At 40.0% G+C, this 23,928-nt stretch overlaps 1 protein-coding gene across 1 annotated transcript in view; it reads left to right on the plus strand.

Annotated features, from left to right (window-relative positions):
* Nucleotides 1-1,972: 1,972 nt before the first annotated feature.
* The window catches only part of ablim2 (actin binding LIM protein family, member 2), a 257,969-nt gene continuing 236,013 nt past the window's right edge, over nucleotides 1,973-23,928 (plus strand). The window contains exon 1 of the mRNA XM_052036314.1: nucleotides 1,973-2,262. Coding sequence (XP_051892274.1) covers nucleotides 2,250-2,262 — 13 coding nt within the window. The 5' untranslated portion in view covers nucleotides 1,973-2,249. The remainder of the gene's footprint in view (nucleotides 2,263-23,928) is intronic.

Raw genomic sequence — 23,928 nt, forward strand, 5'->3', positions numbered from 1 at the left:
TAATGGAACCTGCTCTTTCTCTAGCTACCCTCTTGCTCCTAATGTACTTACAAAATGACTTAGGATTCTGCATAATCTTTCCTGCCAAGGATATTTTATGACATCTTTTTGCCCTCCTAATTTCCTTCTTAAGTACTCTCACACCCTTTATATTCCTCTACATTGCCTAAACATGTCATGTGCTTGTTTTTTTAACCTGAACAAACCTTCATTAACCTTTGTCTTCCAAGGTTCCCTAATTTTGCCATCTTTTCACCCTTACAGGAACATGCTGTCCCTGAACTCTTTTAAAAGACTCCCACTTGTCAGATGCTATTTCACCCGCTAGCATCTGCTCCTAATCTACTTTTACCAGGTCCTCTCTTGAACAATTAAAATTAGCTTTCCCCCAATTTAGGATCTTAATTTGAGGCCCAATTTATAATCCTTGAAATTTACAGAATTGTTGTTACTGTTTCCAAAATGTTCCCCAACTGATATTTTCACCGTTAGTCTGGTTTCATTTCCTAAAATAAGGTCAAGTACAACCCCTTCTCTCATTGGACTATCTACATACTATCTCAAAAAATTATCTTGGACAATTTAACAAATTTTGCCCCATCTAAGCCCTTTACACTAAAGTAATCCCAGTCAATATTGGGTAAGTTAAAATACCCACTGCTATAACCCTATTGCTTTTACACCTTTCTGCAATTTGCTGAGGGAAAACTCACACAGTCACAGGGAGAACATGCAACCTCCAAACATATAGTACCCGAGATCAGGATTGAAACTGAGTCACTGAAGCAGCACTAACTGCTGTGCTACTACACTGCTCTACCGTAAAAGCACGGGGAGGCCAGACACAAACTGTGCAAACAGCACACAACATCCAAATAACATCATCCACTCATCCTGTCAAGTTCGTCTTGCCCCATCTTTGGCAGATTCTGTGGGTCCAACACTGGCCTCAACAGCCACCTTTGAACTCATAAAACTGGTGTGGGAGCAAGTTGTTTTCAACCCTGAGTAAGAAGACAAATGTCCTACTCACAGGGACATGTGCAGGGGGATAGGGTTCAGCAGGAGCACAGGCCACCAGTAATTGTGCATTTATGTACCCGAGTTCAATGTAACCTTCCAAAAGTTGTCAAATTTAAATTGCTGCATGAGCCCTGACTTGCTTAAAATTCTGTTGCCAACAGCCAAGACCTTGTGCTATTTTGAGCTTTAATATTTGTAACTCTCACTTGAGTTTAAACACAGGAAAGCATCCTTGGCTGCACGGAGAAACGATGCAATGACAGGATGCCAATCTTTGAGAGAAATTTATCACACGTTGCTGTTGATTGTGTTCCCTCTGCTCTTTAAATAAGCTCTGCTTGCTCAATAATTTGACTTCGTTCATTCTTCTTGGTTTGCTGTGTCATCCTCCCAGGCCACGGCAACTCATTGGTTGACGTTTCTTTCATAAGAACATTATATATACACACACACACGTTGTTCAGATTTCCAATATATGCAGTTGCACTGAAAATCAAAAATCTTAAATAAAAACAGAAAATATAGGAAACATTCAGCAGATCAAGCAGCACCCAGGGAAAGATGAACAGAATTACCGTTTCCAGCATTTTCTGCAATTATTCTGCGAAACTGACACAAACATAACCATGCGCGTGCATTAACACGCTTACATTATGTACGCTCGTCTGGGGATAATTCCTTTTATTTTTTTGGGTTGCCAGCGTTTGGCTCTGTCTGCAAACAACCACCTGCAGCAGTTTCGGTTTCGCGCAGCATTGCCGTTTCCCGGAGTTCGTGCAGGTTCCCCTCTGCCAGCGTGACCGGTCACAGGCGGCGCGTGCGGAGATGCGCGTGCGCGGGGGGGGCGGGGCGGGGCGGGGGCGCGCTAAGCTCGCGCTGCGGCGGTGGCTGCGGCTGCGGTTCCGGCTCGAGCGCGGGGCACGGATCCGGGAGGAGAGCGCGAGGACCAGAGCCGCGCCATCACTGCCCGGGCTGTTGCTGCGGGCGATCAACCGAGGGGAACCGGGGGAGAAAGAAACCGTGTCGGATAAAACGGGAAAAAAGTACTGCTCCATCATTAATCTATATTGGTTTAATCGGCAGGTTTAGTTAAAACCAATCTTTGAACGCCTTGTTTCGATACAGGCGCAAGCTTCTTTTTGCGCATTGAGTAACAACAGGTTGATTTGTGTGCAACAAGCCTGTCCGGACGTTATTTATTGGGAATCTCAGAACATCAAAGCAAAATGAGTACCAGCGGTGAGTGAAACGCGTCAATTTATTTTACTACAAATGCTATTTTTATGTATGATAGCGTGGGTTTTAATAGAGACTACTGTAGTGTATCGGCGTTAACGGTAATGTCATTGGTACGCATCCACTAGAATAAATACTTCAACTTCTTTTAATACATTTACAATTTGGAAAAGAGATGATCAGTTTGATAGGTATGTCTTGTAATAAAAATCGGATGGAATAATTTATTATAGGATATTACAATGTACTTAGTGTAATTACCGAAGTACTTTGTGCATGGGATACCAAAGCATGTTGATCTGTTTGGGGGTTTGTTGACCTTTGATAAAAATAGAAGTCCATTGCATTTGTTACGATCTTGCGAATGACCTGATGCAAATCTAAGGATGAGCATCTGTGTGAGTGTACGTAGCATTGCACTCTCTTTGGGCCCCGCCCGTGTTGTTTATTTCCCAGTTTAAAGATGAATATTTGTAATTCTTTCAGTGACACTCTAGACAACTGTGGAAGTTTGATTAATTCTAAATATAGATGGGAACATAGCAATACAATATGCACAGTAACTACTTTTAGCTGTTGACACGTCTAACATGAGTTCAAATTTAACGTGTTAAATAAATTCCACCCTTTCTCATTAGATTAAGAACACGGTTTATGGAATGATAGTGTATTATACATGTCGACTTCATGCATCCTTAACGCCATCCATTCGAGATGGACGAATGTTAATTCAGGTAGAGATTCTGAGGGGTAAAATTTCCACTTTGAGTGCAGTCAGAAATTTGAGAACAAATTGAACCTGAAATGGTCCTGATGGTTCTCTAATTAAACGTATTTGCAAAGTCGCACATATTACATCTTCCGAGGGCAGTGTTTTAGAAATACTGGTTTATTTCTCTACTTGAATCCAAGTTAATTTTTGGCATTTAAGGGCAGCAATCCATTGCAATAGTTGTAAAAGGGTTTATCAAGTGGTAATAATTATTAAAATGCCAATTTCCTGTGATTAGCTGTTTTAAACAGCGGAAGAATACTATAAAAGCTGAAATTTAATTGAAGTAGAGAAAGAAATGATTATTTCTAAAACTGTACCCTATAGCATTGGTCCATGGAAGATTTAGTATTTGTGAAGATGCTAATAAGTTAAAGTCACGATCTTAACTATAAAGCTGAATAGAGATATTTACTTTCATTGGTGTAATCAAGAATGTTAGTATTAAAATTGTTTTTAATATCTAGCTTTTAAAATCACCTGTTAGCAACTTTGCTTCTTTAAAGACTAATTTGAAAAGTCTCCTTGGAGGGATGTGAATTGGTAGAAAGTCATCAACCTGATTAAGTGTATGGCTGCTTCCATCATGGCTTTTCAATTACATAAGCATAAAACATGATGGAAACTTTTGAGATTGAAATATTTGACCAGTTATGGGGTGCCTGCACTGAAGCAACCAGCAGAACTGTGAAGAAACTTTGCCTGTCTATTTTTTTAAAATTCAAATGGACGTCTAAAATTGTGGATTCAGAGTCTGTAATGCTCAATCATATTGGTGCTTTATGTTAACGTGAATTGGTTTCAAGTATAAATCAAACCGAATTTAGTACATTGGCATGCTGGGGTCCAATGATGTGAGAAATCCTCATGCATGACATATTCACTTTATATGAGAGACTGTAACCTCTTTTTATAAAAAATGTTAAATTTTAAGTAGTTAAGTTTACATAGAACTTTAAGATTACACGTGTTTGTAATTCAGGAAGAAATGAGGACTTGAGCCTTGAAGTTTCACCTGATATCTGAAGTTAATTTTCGGTAGAATTCAAATCTGAACATTGTTCAAAATAACATTCACACTGTTGCTTCATTAATGAGTTCACCACAATCTGGACCAAGATGCAGTTCTAGCAAACGAAGGTTGAATAAAGATAAATGAGGGTAGAGAACCAATAACCTCACCAGTGGTAGACTTTAAGGTGTGCCGTAAAGAAGGAAAGTAAAAGGAATTCCAGAATTTGGACCCTGGATGGTTAAAGGTACAGTTATCAGTTTCCGAACAAATTCAGGGATGAGTCACAAATGTTCTGGCATTTCTCACTCTGGAAGAGTGTATAGAGAAACCTGTAAACAAGTATGTTTGTTTTAAAATCAAAGCATTGCTTAACTAGCAGTCACTATAGTCCAGCAAGCATGGGGCTGATGGGAGAATGGGATATGATAATTATTGTGTGTTTCTACCCCCATATCTGTAGTATACTAATAGTTGAAGAAATGAGGTGTACAGAAATCTCATGTTGCATGCCACTCCATCATAAGATAGTTTGGGTGATTGTTTAAGAATAATTACAGAAGTATTAATTTGAATGTTTGCTTTTATAATAAAAGGAGTGATATTGGAAAGGCTTTTATCTGTATTGTAAAGTTTTAAATATCACTTGATAACATGAGGAAATATGGAAATTATATAATTTAGAAAAGTGCCTCTGTTTTGATATATACTCTTGAAACTTCCAGCTATGAATATAACTGCAATGAAATAAAAAGGCTGCTGTACAAGTAGTGTACCTACAGCCTGGGAATGGCGTCTCCCTTTTCCTGTTCACTCCACGTTCCAAGACCAATTACGAGTTGCTTGTGACTGCTGCACGTGAAAGAATGTTCTCAGTTTTGAATGGACTGTTACAGAAGAACACAGAAGTCATGAGACCATTCATTCTGGGCTCTTATTTAGAAAACTGCAGTGATCTGGGATTAGGGCACTAGTGTGGAAAGAAAAGATATGAGAAAATCTAAAAGGTGGTAGAAGAATTTGGCTTTGTACATACTGAAAGAGGCAGTCCTCAAAATTGTTAATGTAGATAATTTTAGTTTCTAAGATATTGTTGTGTAGTATACTTCAGTGTTTGTTGCATTCTCAAGTACTTACCATGCTCTATAAATTGCAAAGAAGGTTTAAAAGGAACGTCCTTGACAGAACAATTTACTTATTGAAAGATAATGTAACCTGATTCTATTGCTGAATTGAAGAATTTGAGATGAACTCCATAATGAAGGAAACTTACAGATGTAAACATTGCATACCTCTGTATTCACATGTTCTTGCAGGTAAAAAGACTACCTTTGTATCTCCCCCCCCCCCCCCCCACCTTTCTATTTCATCTTTACAGTGCTTCAGTAGTAATTGGAACATGCACCATATATTCTGGATGTCTACAGTGTTAACATCAATGAAAAAGGCAGACAGGGCAGCTGTTATCCGACTTGATAATGGATTCAGATGGCACTGGATCATAACAGGAAAGGACATCTAATTTTGCAGAGGCTCCTCATCGTGAGGAGAAAGAGAAATGGGATTTGATTTGTTTTACCTGATGTGATTGTAGGACAGAATCAATAACATGGATCTCAGTGTTTGTTTTAGGTGCTAGTTCCTTGCCTTTTTAACAATGTTTCACACTGGTTAGCAAAAGGATACGTTGGATGCTACTGCTGGTTGTTGCTTTTCCCACAATTCCACTTAATAGAGAACACAGAAAAACTACAGCACAATTCAGGCCCTTCAGCCCACAAAGCTGTGCCAAACATGTCCCTACCTTTAGAAATTACTAGGCTTACCCATAGCCCTCTATTTTTCTCAGCTCCATGTATCTATCCAACAGTCTCTTAAAAGACCCTATCGTATCAGCCTCCACCACCGTTGCCGGCAGCCCATTCCACGCACTCACCACTGTTGAAGTAAAAAACTTACCCCGACATCTCCCCTATACCTACTCCCCAGCGCCTTAAACCTATGTCCTCTTGTGGCCACCATTTCAGCCCTAGGGAAAAGCCTCTAACTATCTACCCGATCAATACCTCTCATCTTGTATACCTCTATCAGGTCCTCCCTCATCCTCTGTCGCTCCAAGGAGAAAAGGCTGAGTCCCCTCAACCTACTTTCATAAGGCATGCTCTGCATTCCAGGCAGCATCCTAGTAAATCTCCTCTGCACCCTTTCTATGGCTTCCACATCCTTCCTGTAGTGAGGCGACCAAAACTGAGCACAGTACTCCAAGTGGGGTCTGACCAGGGACCTATATAGCTGCAACAATACCTCTCTGCTCCTAAATTCAATTCCCCGATTGATGAAGGACAATACACCATATGCCTTCTTAACCACAGAGTCAACCTGCGTAGTCACTTTGAGCATCCTATGGACTCGGACCCTAAGATCCCTCTGATCCTCCACACTGCCAAGAGTCCTACCATTAAGACTATATTCTGCCATCATATTTGACCTACCAAAATGAACCACTTCACACTTATCTGGGTTGAACTGCATCTGCCACTTCTCAGCCCAACCTTGCGTCCTATCTGTGTCCCTCTGTAACCTCTGACAGCCCTCCAAACTATCCACAACACCCCCAACCTTTGTGTCATCCGCAAACTTACTAACCCACCCCTCCACTTCCTCATCCAGGTCGCTTATAAAAATCATAAAGAGTAAGGGTCCCAGTATAGATCCCTGAGGTACACCACTGGTCAGTGACCTCCATGCAGAATATGACCCTTCAACAACCATTCTTTGCCTTCTGTGGGCCAGCCAGTTCTGAATCCACACTGCAATGCCCCCTTGGATCCCATGCCTCCTTACTTTCTCAATAAGCCTTGCATGGGGTACCTTATCAAACGCTTTACTGAAATCCATATACACTACATCTACTGTTCTCCCTTCATTGATGTGTTTAGTCACATCCTCAAAAAATTCAATCAGGCTCATAAGGCAGGACCTGCCCTTGACAAAGCCATGCTGACTATTCCTAATCATATTATACCTTTCCAAATGTTCATAAATCCTGCCTCTCAGGATCTTTTCCATTAGCTTACCAACCACTGAGGTGAGACTCACTGGTCTATAATTCCCTGGGCTATCCCTACTCCCTTTCTTGAATAAGGGAACAACATCCGCAACCCTACAATCTTCTGGAACCTCTCCCATCTCCATCGATGATGCAAAAATCATCATCAGAGGCTCTGCAATCTCTTCCCTCGCCTCCCACAGCAGCTTGGGGTACATCTCATTTGGTCCCAGCGACTTATCCAACTTGATGCTTTCCAAAAGTTTCAGCACCTCTTTCCTAATATCTACATGCTCAAGCATTTCAGCCCACTGCATCCCCACTACAATCCCCCAGATCTTTTTCCGTCATGAATACTGACAAAGTATTTATTAAGTACCTCCGCCATTTCTTCCGGATCCATACACACTTTCCCACTACTGCCCTTGATAGGCCCTATTCTTTCGCATCTTATCCTCTTGCTCTTCACATACCTGTAGAATACCTTGGGGTTTTCGTTGATCCTGCCCGCCAAGCCTTCTCATGCCCCCTTCTGGCTCTCCTAATCTCCTTCTTAAGCTCCTTCCTATTAGCCTTATAGTCTTCCAGATCTCTAACATTACCTAGCTCTCTGTACCTTTTTGTAAGCTTTTCTTTTCCTTTTGACTAGATTTATTATAGCCTTTGTACATCATGGTTCCTGTATCCTCTCGTGACTCCTGTCTCATTGGAACATGCCTATGCAGAACTCCACACAAATATCCCCTGAATATTTGCCACATTTCTTCTGTACTTTTCCCTGAGAACATCTGTTCCCAATCTAGTCTTCCAATTTCCTGCCTGAGAGCCTCATACTTCACTTTACTCCAAGTAAAGGCCTTTCTAGTCTGTCTGTTCCTATCTCTCCAGTGCTAACATAAAGGAGATAGAATTATGACCACTATCACCAAAATGTTCACCCACTGAGAGATCTGACACCTGACCAGGTTCATTTCCCAATACCAAATCAAGCACAGCCTCTCCTCTTGTAGGCCTATCTACATAGTGTGTCAAGAATCCTTCCTGAACACACTGTCTCACTGTCTGGAGATGCCAATCGATGTTTGGGAAATTAAAATCCCCCATCACAACAACTGTTATTCTCACACCTTTCTAGGATCTGCTTCCCTAGCTGCTCCTCAATATCCCTATTACTATTGGGCAGCCTATATATAAAAAAAAATCCAGAAAAGTTATTGATCCCTTCCTGTTCCTAACCTCCACCCACAGAGACTCCGTAGACAGTCCCTCCACGACGTCCACCTTTTCCGCAGCCGTGACACTATCTCTGATCGACAGTGCCACTCCCCCACCTCTTTTACCTCCCTCCCTGTCCTTTCTGAAACATCTAAAACTCAGCACTTGAAGCAACCATTCCAGCCCCAGAGCCATCCAAGTCTCCGTAATGGCCACCACATCATAGCTCCAAGTATTGATCCAAGCTCTAAGCTCATCCGCCTTGTTCAAAATACTCCTTGTGTTAAAGTAGACACATCTAAAACCTGTCTGAGCACGTCCCTTCTCTATCACCTTCTCTATACCCACTACTAGCTTTCTCTATGTGAGAGCCAAACACCTCTTCCCCAGTCTCTCCAGTTCGGATCCCACCCCCCAACAATTCTAGTTTAAGCCCTCCCTAGTAACCTTAGCAAACCTCCCCGCCAGGATATTGGTCCCCCTGGGAGTCAAGTGCAACCTGTCCTCTTTGAACAGGTCATACCTGCCCCAAAAGAGGCCCCAATGATCCAGAATGACCCACATTTAACCTCCTCCTCATTCTGTTCCTATACCCACGTGGCACATGCAGTAACCTGGAAATTACTACCTTTGAGGTCCTGCTTCTCAACTTCCTTCCTAATTCTCTAGATTCTTTTTTTCAGGACCTCGTTCCTTTCCCTACCTATGTCGTTGGTACCAATATGTACCACAACCTCTTGCTGTTCTCCCTCTCCCTTCAGGATATCTTGGACGCGATCTGAAACATCCCGGACCCTGGCACCTGGGAGGCAAACTACCTTCCGAGTATCTTTCCTGCGTCCACAGAATCGCTTGTCTGCCCACCTAACTATAGAGTCCCCCATCACTAGTGCCCTCCTCTCTCCTTCCCTACCCTCCTGAGCCAGAGGGCCGGACTCTGTGCCAGAGACACCGCCACTGTTACATCTGTTGGGTGTCTATTAATTTGAAATCATTTTTATCGATTCTTATATAATTGCATTTTAAAAGGCAGATATTTTCTGTGGCTGTCATGTTATTTCCTATGTTATTTGCTCCATCTTCTTTACCTAAAGGAGGCATTACTAGATCTGGGTTTGAGGAAATAAGGTGGGCCAAATGGACCAAGTGTCAATGGGAGTAATCATCATATTAAGGTTTTGATTGGTATATATGAAAAGGTAACACTAATGATTGATCTGTACACAAATGTAAAGGTTTGCACTGTTTTATTGTATATAGTTTGTTTTTTTTATGATGAATAAAGTCTATTTTGGATTTTTAAAAAAAGTTATGATTGATAATGGAGAAGGATAAGAAATAAACTAGAACTCCTTAATTGGATCTAGCTTTTACTTGAGCCATCTTTTTCAGAAGGTCTCCCACTTTTCAATTACAGTTTCACTAAGGAGGACTGACTTCAGTGAGATGAAAGGAGATCTGGCCAAGGTAATGGGAGCTAAGTATTAGCAGGTAAAGCTGTAACTGAACAGTGGGATATCTTTTGAAACAGACATTTTAAGAACAATTCTAGATACATTCCCACAAGGGGGATAGATGGGATAACAAAAGGCAGAGCTCAGTGGATGACAAAGAAATGGAGAATATGATGAAACAACAAAAATTTGTGTTGGATGTGAACCAGGTTGAATATAGTAGGCCAAAAGGAAAATAAGGTTCTTATAGAGAGAATATAAGAATGGAATGGCAGTTGGCATGAAAGAGAACCCAAAAGTTTTAAGTAAGCACATAAATAATAATTGGATAGTAAGAGGTGGAGGAAAGCCAGGGAAGCAGTCTTTTCAGAGAGGTGGAAAGCAAGGCTGGAATACTCTGTCTTCCTTGGAAAAGGCAGTACAATGCTTTTGCTATCTCAATAAATGCATCGTATAGATGCCAAGGGAGGTTGAGAGATTGGTAATCGCTGGGTTGCCATAATCTACTAGCCTTCTATGAGTGCAAGGGAGGCTTTAGAGAATATGAAATGTGACATTATTGTTATAAATGAGCATGCCCCATAACTACAGGCTGGTTAATTTAGCCTCCATGGAAGGTAGCTCTTCAAAACTGCAAGCAAGGAAAATTACAGACACTTGAATTAATAAAGGAGGGCCAACCAGCATTTATTCAAGCTATAAGCAGATTTGTCTTTTGATGTTGAGTTGACAGAAAAAATGGTGAAAAGAATGCAGTAGATGCTATCTATGCAGATTTCCAAAAAGCATTTGACTACATTTCTTAGGAGGCTAGATGATAAAATTGAGGCCCATGAAATGGCAGCATTATTAATAAATTGGCTCAGGGGCAAAAAGCAGAAAATCATGGTAAACAATTGGAGGATGCTAGACAGTGATGTTTCCAGGGCCTCATGCAGGAACTGCTGCTTTTTTAGATATCAGCATGCAGTTTAAAAAATCTTTAATTTGTAGAGGGTGTTATGGTTGGAAGTATGGTAAACATTGAGGAGGATGGTAATGGTAAATAACCTACTCTGTCAGGTTATTTAAGTGGTAAGTGAAATTTAATGCAGAAAAGTGCTAAATGATACACTTTTGCAGAAAGTGCAAAGATAGATTATTTAGGTTAAATGGCATCACTCTTAAGTGTGTGTAAGAACATGAGGACGATTGTTTTTGTACATCTGTGAGAAAAGCAGGACATATGGAGAGAGCAACTGGAAAAGTAAGTGGAATCCTGTTTCATAAATAAAGGCTTAGAGTGCAAAACTGGGGAGGTGGGCTGAAACATGCTAGACTTTTGCCGGCAGTTTGTCAAACTAGGTAGCATTATTTAATTAAATTGCAATGCAAAAGTGAGAAACAAATTGGAGTTCCGATGTCAATGGCTCTGACCTCTTGCTGAACTCAGGACTTGTCCTTGATTCATGTTGGGAAGATAAATGTCCTGAGTTAAGGAGCTGCACCATCCCCAGTCTTTGCACCAGGAGTGTCTGGTGTAACACCTGAGGGGAAAATAAGGTGAAGGTCTGTGGGGAAAGGTCAGAGGAATGGGACTGAATGAATAAACTACAAAGAGTTAGCATGGATTTGTTAGTCCAAATGTCATTGTCATAGCAATTATGTTAACTGGAGTTATCAGGTTTTAATGTCTGTTGTGATACAAGGCCAATAGTTCAAAGCAACTTTGAGTACCTTCTCTCTCTCCTTCATTACCAGGAATGCTGTGATATTAATAAAATTCATTTCTTTTGCAAATATTTCAAATAGGAACACGGATTGTGAAAAATGACAATGACGTGTTTATATATTTTTAAAGCACAATCTGTTAATTTGTTTCATCACTGTAGGGTGCTTTTTTTAAAAAAAAAGTACAATTTTTGTAAATGCTCTTTTAAACAAAAACGATGCATTACTAAGATGGCCTATAAATAAGTATTCAATTTAAATAAATGGGAGAGTGAAGTGCAAGGCACCATCTCTACCATATAGCACATTTGGCACTACTGGCCGGGTTGAATTTTTAAGCAATATAATTAGGAATTTTTATCCTTAAATATCTTCAATGCAAACCAACCACCTTCTCAGATATATCCTCCAAGGTGCTTATCCCTCTTCCTTTCCTAGCCGAGAGGATGCACTAGTTTAGCCTTCCCTACCACTTATCATATTGAGGTTCAGGAGAGCTGTGCAAGGAAATTAATTGGCCATTTGATTTTCTTGGTATGAAAGATTTTCCTACCTCTACTGGTTTGGTTTGCTGCAATTGGAAGTTAGTGTGTGGTATTTTGTATATAAACATCTCTCTACCAATTTGTGTTGAATTATCTTTCAACTCCAAAATAACCTCTCACTACCAAGAGCTGTTCTTGAGTAGTTCTTTAATAATAGTACTTTTGAAGAGTTTACTCCAAGAATCCTCATCATCAGCACTATTCATGTAAAGGTTAAGGATTTTTAGCCACCATTTAGATCTGATGTGTTAAAGTACTTTTGTTTACTTGAAGTTTTCCAATTGTTAATGATCAGTTCACAACTCTAATTTGCATTGACATGAGGATTTTCAAATTGGAATGAGGATTTCTTTGAATTCCAACTCCCCTTGATAACAGGTTTATTGCCACTTTGCTGCTTTGTAGTGAAGGTGAGTATTACCATTGTAGCTATTAGGTACTATCATCACAAATGCCAAAATAGCATGACCTATTCTCAGCTGTTCTTATATATGCTCATCTCTTCACCACATCCATTGGGAGGATAATACCCTTTTGAGAGACTGGTTACTTTCATCAATAAACAGCTGTCTTTAAAAAAAAGGGTGACTTTATTACAGAAATAATAAAAGTATAGATGCCTTTAGTTTGTAATTGTAATATTGAAGGTTATACACTGGAACTTAGTTTGTTACTCTTGACTCCTTTTCATGATAAAATCCTTACTCCTAGATAAATGAGGACCCAATTTGATTATTTTTCAGATGAGTATTTCATTTTAACATCAGAACTTCCCATTTTAAATCATATGACAGACAAGGAGACCACTCAGCCATTAGACTTGTTCAGATTCTTTTGTATGATCCAGTCACCTGTGCTTTCCCCACATCTATACACAATTTTTCTGAAAGTTTTATTTCCAGATTAAATAGAATTATGTGGTACCCACTGCAGAAAAGGTAATTTGACTAAAAGCTGCAATTGATTGATGTCAGCACTTACGTGCCCATAAGTCTCTTTCTATCATTCTGCATTTAACAGTATCCTTATATTCTTCTTTTACTCTTTTCAGGTGTTTATTTACTTTTCCATCAAATACTTTTGGACTAATGTATTATCAATATTCATGTGTGTTTTAGATGCATTTTTAAAAGCTTGCTTTGTAAGTAACTGCAATTTAGGGACTAACGAAATATTCATAAACTGAATAACATAAAGAGCAACGACATTGTTGATTTCCATCTAGTTGGTTCATTGGAATACATTTACTTCCATTATTGTATTTGATCAATATTTTGACAAATCAGAAAGGGTATATTTTCTACAGCCCTATAACTTTTTCTGATTTGCTCACGGATGAGTAGAAAATGGTACTGCAATAATTAATTTCTTTGATAACTAAGTGACCTGTCATGCTGGTTTTTAGCACACAATGGACCCAAAAATCAATTGGTAATGACAAAATGGCAGCTGTGATTTTTTTTTCTTCTCTAGTTCAATGTAACGTCAGGGTAATTTCTACAGGGTAATTTTGGCCAAGTTTCATTTCACCCTTGTATCCATCTTGTGGTTGCCATACTTTGTCACCCCAAGTGCAACATTTCTTTTGGAAAGTTACAGGGGCAATTGATTCACGTTGTTCCAGGATTGTTAATTGATAGCTAGTGGTCGTTCCCTGACCTGACCGACCATGCTTATTTAACTCTGCACTGGAAAGGACTTTCATATAAGTAATGCAAGTCCCTTTGCCTACCTAGGTATCAGAGCTGACCTCGCACCCTGCCCCTCCCTACCGCACCCACTCATAATAAATCCTGATTGCTCCTGGCCACTGGGGTCACGATCACTTCACCTACCAACCTATGCCCACTCAGCCTCCTTATTTTAAGAAAAACCTTGAGCCATGCTCACATCCCACCTTTTATGCTGATGTTGATTGGGCTGGTAATGCCAGCACTCTGGAAGTCATTGCATGAGGCAAATTTTTGATTTCATAATTTAGAATGCCTTTTGTGAAGTCTTCAGCAGTATCCAATATTCCAACAGTGAGGTTGTTCCTCAGATTTGGAGGCTCATGACCAATGGTGTGCTGCAGGGATCGGTGCTGGGTCCTTTGTTAGTCATATGTATATATGTTTTGGATGAGAATCTAGATGGCATGATTAGTAAGTTTGCAGATGACACCAAAAATTGGTGGTGTGGTGGACAGTGAAGAAGGTTGTCTAAGGTTATAACAGGATCTAAATCAATTAGGGAAAATGGGCCAAGGAATGGCAGATGGAATTTAACTCAGACAAGTGCAAAATGATCCACTTTGGTAAGTTAAACTACGGCAGGACTTGTACAGTAAATGCCAGGGCCCTGGGGAGTGTTGTGGAACAGAGAGACCTCAGAGTGCAAGTACATAGTTCCCTGAAGGTGGTGACGCAGAAAGACAAAGTGATGAACAAGGTGTACGGCATGCTTGCCTTCATTGGACGGGGTGTTGAGTACAAGAGTTGGGATGTCATGTTATAGCTGTATAGAAAATTGGTGAGAATGCAGGGAATTATTGTGTGCCAGGGATTAAACTAGAGAGGGTGCAGAAAAGATTTACAAAGATTTTGCTGGGACTGGAATGCTTGATTTCTAAGGAAAGGCTGGGTAGGCTGGGCCTGTTTTCCCTGGAGCAAAGGAGGCTGAGGGTGACTCTATAGGAGTATATAAAATCATGAGGGGCATAGATAAGATGAATTGTTAGTCTTTTTTTCCTGGGTATTGGAATCTAAAACTAGATTGACATTGAGTCATTTAAGGAGACAAGAGCAGGTGACCAAGAACTTGGCCAGAGTTTGATCTTTTGGGTCAAAGGAGGAAAGTGAGGTGGAGAGTCAGAAAGCTTTTGTGGAGGAACTTTTAAACTTAGGGCCTTAGTAGCTGAAATCTCAGCTGCCAGAAGTGGACTGATTTTAGTTACTCCACACAAAAGAATGGTGACTTGGAGATGATCACTGGATTAAGAGTGGTATTTTTTGACCTAAAAGCTACCTGTCAAACATAGTTCTTAGCAAACATGTGTCACAGTAAACTGAATTTACAATTTAGACATTCATCTTCAATCTGGCAATTTAATGATCCTGGATACCCTGTAGAAAAAATGGTACATTTTGTTTGCCTCATCATAGCAAGATTGTTGAAAATTCTGACTCCATCAAAGTGTACTCCAGCTGCCAGACAGATAATTTATAATTGCAATGGAGTCATTGAACAAAAGGACTTTTTATTCAGAGTTCCACAGAGAAGCAATGCATGAAAGCCATTTGGAAATGTAACTTTCCCCAAGTTGTGAAATGTTATGAACTAAGTGCAGTAATTTTATTTCTATTATACCTCATCTTCTAGAGTATGAGTTTCAAGCAATGGAAGCTTTTCAAATGTTGTGATCTGAGCAACACCCTTTCTGTGTTATGTACTGCTTTTGGAGTAAGCAACTCTGTAATCTGGGTGGAAAAAGTTTATGAAAAGATACTGAGCAGTTCTGAAGAAACTTAATTTCCTAAACTTGGTCCCCAAAAGTAGGGGAGAGTTGAGGGACTGGGAGATTTATTCATTGCATTTTATGGTAAATGAATAACCTGATCAAAGCATAAATATGATCCAAGTATAGATTCTAAACTTAGTACATTAAATATCACTATTTAGAACCAAGAATATCAAATTATAGTTCTTTGAATAAGCATTCTAAAGTGAAAAGGTCTCACAGGAGTACAATTGAATAAATTACTGTCTCAGACATAACTATTTATAATGCCTAAAAGTTCAAAGTATTAACATTGTGGAAACTATTTTGGAAGCAATTACATTTTTTTTAAAAAACTGTTCTTTCATTGTAAGTGTTGCTTGTAATTTCAAAGTGAAATTGGCTTCATAATAACGGAACAGAAACTAATACTGGCAAACTTGTCTAACAGCTAACTCTGAGTTATTGTTCATGTGGATATAAATATTGGTAATGGCAAACGTCTATTCCACAGTGAACAGGAAGTCCTTTTTCTGCAACTTAAAGCATTCTAGTTCTCTAAATTTATCTAATTCTGATAAAAGGACAAGTCTGAAACATATCTCTCTCCACAGATGCTACCTGATCTGCTGGAAATTTTCAGCATTTTCAGTTTTTATTGCCTGCAGTACACCAGCTGATGCCAAACTAGTAACTTAAAACTTAATTCTATATTGTATGTTAGCCCAAGTCAACTAAGCCATATATTTATTATAAATACCTTATTTGCCCTGCCATTTTTATATATGGACTGTAAGTGCTCTCTGTTCATCTCTATAGTTTTTAGCGCCAGTTATGGTGGGCACACTTTCCACTTGAGTCCATTCAAATTGTATCACTCCACACTTCTTATTGAACCCCTTCTGTGCATTACAGCATCCTGTCCAACTTGTCCAAGCCTGTAACAGTCCTCCTCACTGTGAACACTTGGGTAACTTTTGTATCATCTGCTAACTCTCCAAAAGGGCACCTCGTACTAGTGTCCAAGTCACTTAAAGCTATCAGGATACCAGTCCAAAACTGAGTCCCAGAACAGCCGCCAGTTGTGTCAAGGCTTACAGTACATGCTATAATGTGCTATGAAATGAAGTTGGGCAGCATCGCCGACAACAGTGCATCCCTTTCCAATGAGAATGCGTTCTGTGCACGTTTTGAAGAGAAGGAGACTGGAATGTCACCAGCTGCCTCGACAGCCTCCAGTATACCTGAACCCACTGTCACTGTTGCAGATGTGAGATCAGTCTTCCAGAGAGAGAACCTGCAGAAAGCATCTGGCCTGGATGTCACTGCTCAGCTGGCGGGGGTATTTGCAGATATTTTTAACCTCTCCCTACTTCACCTGCTTTAAGAAGACCACTACCGTCCCAATACCTAAGTAAAACGAGGTAACCCGCCGTAATGACTACCGCCCAGTGGCTCTGACGTCCACCATCATGAAGTGCTTCAAAAAGCTGGTCATGGCACACATTAACTCCAGCTTCCCAGACAACCTCAACCCACTGCAATTCGTCTACTGCCGAAACAGGTCGACAGTGGATGTCACCTCTCTGGCCCTATGCTCATCTCTGGACAGTAAAGACACCTACATTAGACTATTGTTTATTGTCTACAGCTCCCTCTTTAGTACTATAATTCCAAACAAACTCATCTCCAGATTCTTAGACCTGGGACTCAACACTTCCCTTTGCAGCTGAATCCTTGACTTCCTGACCAACAGACCGCAATCAGTAAGGATAGGCAGCAAAGTCTCTGCCACGACTATTTTCCACACTGCTGCCCCACAAGGCTGCGTCCTCAGCCCCCTACTCTATTCCCTATACGCTTACGACTGTGTGGACAGATTCTGCTCTAACTCCATCTACAAGTTTGCAGATGATACTACCATAGTGGGCTGTATCTCAAATAATGATGAGTCAGAGTACAGGAAGGAGTTAGAGAGTGGAATGGTGTCATGACAACAACCTTGCCCTTAATGTCAGCAAAACAAAAGAGCTGGTCATTGACTTCAGGAAGGGGGGCGGTGCACATGCTCCTATCTACTCCAATGGTGCTGAGGTCAAGAGGATTGAGAGCTTCAAGTTCCTCGGAGTGAAAATCACCAATAGCCTATCCTGGTCCAATCACGTGGACGCCACAGCAAAGAAAGCTCAGCAGCGCCTCTACTTCCTCAGGAGGCTCAAGAAATTTAGCATGTCCCCTTTGACCCGCACCAATTTTTATCAATGCACCATAAAAAGCATCCTATCCAGATGCATCACAGCTTGGTATGTCAGTTGCTCTGCCCATGACTGCAAGAAACTGCAGAGAATTGTGGACACAACTCAGCACATCATAGAAATCAGTCTCCCCTCCATGTACTCTGTCTCTTTTCCATGTCTCTTTTCCTTTTAGCAATTTGTGTATGTTCCAACTGCAACAGATCTGGCGAAATTTGCAAAGGAAATTGAAATATTCCAATTAACCCTGATTTGAGTGTTTACTTTTCAGAGTCAAAGGTGAGTTTATTGTCATATGCACATATATGCACAGATGCAATGAAAGACTTACTTGCAGTAGCAACACAGGCACATAGCATCATATAAGCAGCTTTCACAAGAAAAACCGAAATTAAATATTAATTGTACAGAATTTTTACAAGAAAGAACCTAATCAGAAGAAAAAAACAGTCCATTTTAGTGCACAGTGGTCAAAGTGGTTATAGTGTTGCTAAGTGATTATAGTTTTGCCAATTGGTTCAAGAACCAAATGGATTAAGTGAAGTAGCTGTTATTGAACCTGGTGGTGTGGGACTTCAGGCTTCTGTACCTCAATTTAGTTTCTTTCTGAGAGACTGGTTCTTCAACACTCAGGAGCCTTGTGCAAAAGATGGGAACTAGAGAAATATATACAAGACCCACTAGTGTTGTGTAATTTCATCTCAGTAAGAAGCTAATGCCTGAATAGAGGCAGAGGGATGAAGAAATTAGCAGGGGAAAATAGCTGAACAGATGTGAGGAATTATAGTGACAAGTTGATTCAGCAATCATGAAGTACACTACAGCTTGGCAAGTCATTTGTTGTAGAGTCAGAGCCGTACAGCACGGATACATGCCCTTTGGCCCAATAAGTCTATGCCAACCACATTGTCTACCCAGCTAGTCCCAATTTCCTGCATTTGGCCATTATCCTTCCAGGCCCTTCCCCTCCACTGAACTGTCCAAGTGCATCATAAATGATACCATTGTACCTGCCTCAACCACTTCTTCTGGCACCTCATTCCATATACTCAGCATCCTCTGTGTGAAAAGGTTGCCACGCAGGTCCCTTTCAAATCTTTCCCCTCTCACCCTAAACCTATGCCCTCTAGCTTTGGACTCCCTTAACCTGGGGAAAAGACTGTTACCATCCACTTTATGGATGCCTCTCATAATTTTAAACACTTCTACAAGGTTGCCCCTCATTTTCCTACATTCCAAGGAATAAGGACCCAGCCTGGCCAACCTCTCCCTATAACTCAGGCCCTCTAGTCCTGGCAACATCCTTGCACATCATCTCTTCACTCTTTCCAATTTAACCACATCTTTCCTATAACAGAGTGACCAAAACTGTACACAGTATTCCAAGTGCGGTCTCACCAATGACTTGTACATCTGCAACATAATGTCATTATGCAAAAACGACCCCTGTGGCACACAACTAGTCACTAGACTCTATTCTGAGAAACAACCTTCAACCATCTCCCTCTGCTTCTTGCCTCCACCTAATTTTCAATCCACCTAACCAGCTGTCCCTGGATTCCATGTGACCTTACCTTCCAGACCTTGTTGAAGGCCTTACTAAATTCCAATAGACAACATCCACTGCCCTACCATCATCTACCCTTTTGGCTGCCTTGTTAATGATGTTAATTAGATTTTGATGATAATATTTTTCCAGGGGAAAAACGCCTACTGACCCAGGGAATTTAAATTATCATGTAAGTTATTAAATGTGCAGCTGTTAACCATATGAAAGTACCAGCACAAACTGTTTCCAGAATTAGCAAACATTGTCGTGGAATAATGTTCATGTGATGGCTTAGAAGTTGAGCCAATTTTCACAATAAAGGCAGCACAACAATGTCAGCTGCACTGTAAGCCAAGTGTGGCAGCAGAACTCTGAACCTATTGATATTTTTGCTATGTTACAGCATATTTCAAAGTTGAGAAGGGGAAAACTCCTGTTAGGAGACTCATAAAACCTAGTAAGTGGGAAAACTATGTCATCCTGTGCTAGGGGCTATAGATCAGTAAATGTGTGTCCATCTGGATTTGATAGCTTAAATGGATGTGCTGTATCAGCTAACTGTTGCAGTGTTTCTGTAAAAACAACTAAATGCCTGAGCTGTATAGGGCTTTGGAGCAGTAGTCACTTCCTGTTCACAGTTTATATGGGCAAACTGCTGAGAAAGAGAAGACTTAATTCATACATTTTTAATGAAAGTACATCATTGTCTAGGGGAAACAGATGGACAATTATTGCATTGATTTTGATCTTTAATATTTTCTGGAAGTTTCTCAAATACGTCAAGTAAAATTTATGGAATGCACTATTAAAATTATAGAATGCATAAGAATGCCTAATTTAATAATGTATGTTTTTAAGATGGTGAAAAGCATTTTTTTTTCAGAAACAGTGGTACCATATATTTGGTTACAATGTTCAACATTGTAAAACTTGTTGGAAGCCTAGAAAGGATAAAAAAGCTTTAAACTTGATTTAGTATTCTTCATGAAAAATTACAATTATGGATTTTCTTAAATTTTTACTAATGTTCTAGTCCTGAAATATCTGTGGTTTTACTTATTTATAGAACTGACCTGGGAGGATCTTTTAAAAAAGCAAAACAAGATATTTAAAGTGTAATTTCTAACAGCCTCAGTCCCAGTTCATTCAATGACTTTTAAGTAAGATTTATTTAGACATTTAGCCATGAGGCAACAGTTTACTTACAGATAGGTGCAAATCAGCAGGATTAAGAAAAACTGAAGTTTTCTATTGAACATTGAGTGAAGAACATTGACAAACAGGAGAAAAATTCAATGTTGTCAATTGTGGTTAAAGCACAGTGAAATATTGCCCAACTGGTCTGCTTTCTACCACTGATTTTGTCCACCAATTCCGCACACAAACTGACACAATCTTTTTATTTAGAAATGCTTCTATCAAATTAAGATTTTAAAACTGTGGCAGGTAAGATGTATTAGTTTTTTTTGAGGTCATTAATAGTTGAATAATTGCTATATTGTAAGCTTAGGATGTCTTAAGATTATTCCCTAGAATTCAATTGCTGTTTGTAAAGGTGTGTTACATAGTCACTGTGCAGTCAGCCAATAAAAACTTTAGATTTTGGGCTTGGTACTGCAAAATTCAGTCAGAGTCTGATGGTAATCTTGCTGTGGGTGGGAGCCATTGATGAGGAGGGGTAATAATTGGGTTTTGGGAGTAGTGTGTCAGGTTGGTTTAGGTGACGGATCACTGGTTTGGGACAGGCCAGTGGGGATGGTAAGTACAGGTGGAGTGTGGGCAAGGGTCTTGAGCTTTGATTTGTGTGGGTAGGGTGAGAGAGCCAGTGACCTGCTCGGATAGGTTCCAAAATCAAGATAAACAAGTACATTGAAAGTCTACTTTTTCATTGGATGGTGTTAGCTGCTCAAATGCCAGTGAAAAGTTGCAGAATGCCACTGTGTGTGTCTGGGGTCTTCAGTGCATTAATCTTCAGATGCATGGAGGACCTTGGAACAAAAATGGCAGACTTTGTAATGTATGCAGTAAGTCTTCAAACCTCATTTACATTTTATCTCTCATGGAAATTGTATTGTGAGGGACACAATGTGGCTCAGTGTAATTCTATTTTTAGAAAAATGTGCCCACCGCCTGTACTATCCCGTGATTTTCAAAAATAGAATGTTTTGCTTCCTGTAGTAAAGAACTGAGGAGTGACATGCACCCACTGGATTGTACCAAGACAAAGTGACATAGATAGCCATATATGGATCAATGTGATGAGGATAACTAGACTTTTCTCCAGAGCAATATGTTCTTCTTACCTACCTTAAGCTAGTCAGGTGTTCAATTCTGGCAGCAGTCTGTAAGGAGTTTGTATGTTCTCCCTGTGTCTGCGTGGGTTTGCTCTGGGTGCTCTGGTTTCCTCCCACATTCCAAGGATGTATGGTATCGGAAGTTGTGGGTATGCCGTGTTAGTGCTGGAAGCGTGGTGACACTTGTGGGCTGCTCCTGGAACACTCTATGCAAAAGATGCATTTCACTGTGTGTTTCAATGTACATGTGACTAATAAAGATATCTTATCTCTTAAATGCACTGAAGAATGGATAAAGTTATTCATTATCTTAAAATGCACACATAAATTTGTAATTGCTGGGATGCACTTACTTAACAATGGTAAAAAACAGAAAATACTGGAAATACTCAGCAGTCAGGCAGCAACTGTGGAGAGAGAAAGAAAGATAATATTTCAGGTCAAGTACACTTGTGTTGCCTACTGATAATCTACAGTTGTTGTTTTGGTACATCAGTGCAGGCATTCGGATGAAGGGTCTTTGACCTGAAATGTTAACTGCCTTTCTCTTTCATTGATATTGCCTGACCTGCGGAGTGTTTCCCGCTTTTTCTCTTTTTCAGATTTACAGGATTTGCAGCATTTTTGGTAAAAGGATGTGCGCTGTTTCCAGTAATATAAAATACAGAAATAAAGTTGAGAATATATTGGGTCTGTCATATGTTTTGTAATTTTAATTATAAATTCTGCCCCCTTTTCAGATGAAGTATCAATGTTGCAGTTGCAATACATCTACTGCTCTTTTACTTTATTACGTGAACATAATAACTTTTGCTTGTTCTTTTGGGTTTATTTTTCCTAAGTACAATGACATCTGAAAACACATTTTTATTCATAGAAAGAAATGCAGAGGGATTTGCTGGAGACGGACAATTTTCTGTTTTACAAAATATGACCCTAGAGACTATATTCTAAACTATTTGGTGTACTAAACAATTGCTGTGTTTCACACTGCTACTGAACTGAGTTCCATGCAAAAAAACCGGGAACAATATTTAGGTTTGCCCCAGAAATGGAACCTGTGTGGTTCTTGATGGGATCACATTTAATTTACTGCCAGTGTCAACTCTATTGTGTACCAATAAAAAGGTGTCAGTTCTTAAAGGCACATTCCCCAGGTAGTCAGATGGCAGCAGCACAAACAATGGCTATAATGTAGTGGCAGCAAGCTGCAATGGGAGATGAAGTTGGCTGTGTCATCTGCAGAACTTGATTGGAGAACTGGAGGCCAGGAGAAGGATCTTATGCACCTGATGGAATGTAGGCTTGGGGAGGGGATGTACAGGGTAGGGTCTATGAGACTTGTCAGATCCACCATGTGCAGAATAGGGCGTAAGACTTGTCAGACCCATGCTGCTGAAAGAAAATCATGATGTTGCTAGATATGTCTCTGTGTGCACTACCATCTACCATGGACTTGATTTAATTATGGGTAGTGTTAGGGTGAATATTCAATGAAATGAAAGAATTATAGGAAATGTATGCAGAGAGACACCTATACCTACAGAGAAAAGATTTTTTTTCAGCCAGACATTGTGAATATGAATTAGTAGTTGGAGTAGGTAACTATAGAAAACAGATGTTGTTGACCTACAGAAAATTTGGCTTATGGACAGTTATCAGGAATGGATCCCTTGAGTAACCTGGGGACTGGCTGCACTTGTGATAGAGGGAGTGGAATGAAGGCTCACTAGTTTGATTCCTGGGATAGAATTTGATCCAAGGAGGACAGAGAAAACAGATTGTGTCTGTATGAGAAAAAAAATATTGAAGGGGTCTCATTGAAACGAGCAAAATTCTTGGCAGGATAAATCCACGAATGATGTTTCCCCCTGGCTGGAGTGTTTAGAATCAAGATTTTCCCAGTGTCAAAATAAAAGGTCCAGCCACTTAGGACTGAGATGAGAAGAAATTTTTTTGTCCAGACATAGTGAATATGAATTGCTCTGCTCTTCAATCCTGCTCTCCCATTTAATAAAAGGAATGCAAATATAACTCTGCATTCCTGTCAACCCACAGTAACTTTTCACCACCTAACTTAATATCTGTCTACTTCAGCTTTAAAAATATTGAAAGACTCTTGTGTCCGCCACCCTTTGAGGAAGATCACTCCAAGCACTCTCACGACCTTCTGAGAGAGGTGAAAAAAATCACTTCCTCTCTGTCTTAAATGGATTGCCACTTATTTTTTGAACATTGACCTCCTGCACCTTTCTGGATTCTCCCACAAGATGAAATGTTCTCTCCACATCCATAATGGCAAGTCCCTTCAGAATCATATGTTTCAATCAAGTCAT

This window comes from Pristis pectinata, chromosome 2 (assembly GCF_009764475.1).
Source record: "Pristis pectinata isolate sPriPec2 chromosome 2, sPriPec2.1.pri, whole genome shotgun sequence".
Taxonomy (NCBI): domain Eukaryota; kingdom Metazoa; phylum Chordata; class Chondrichthyes; order Rhinopristiformes; family Pristidae; genus Pristis; species Pristis pectinata.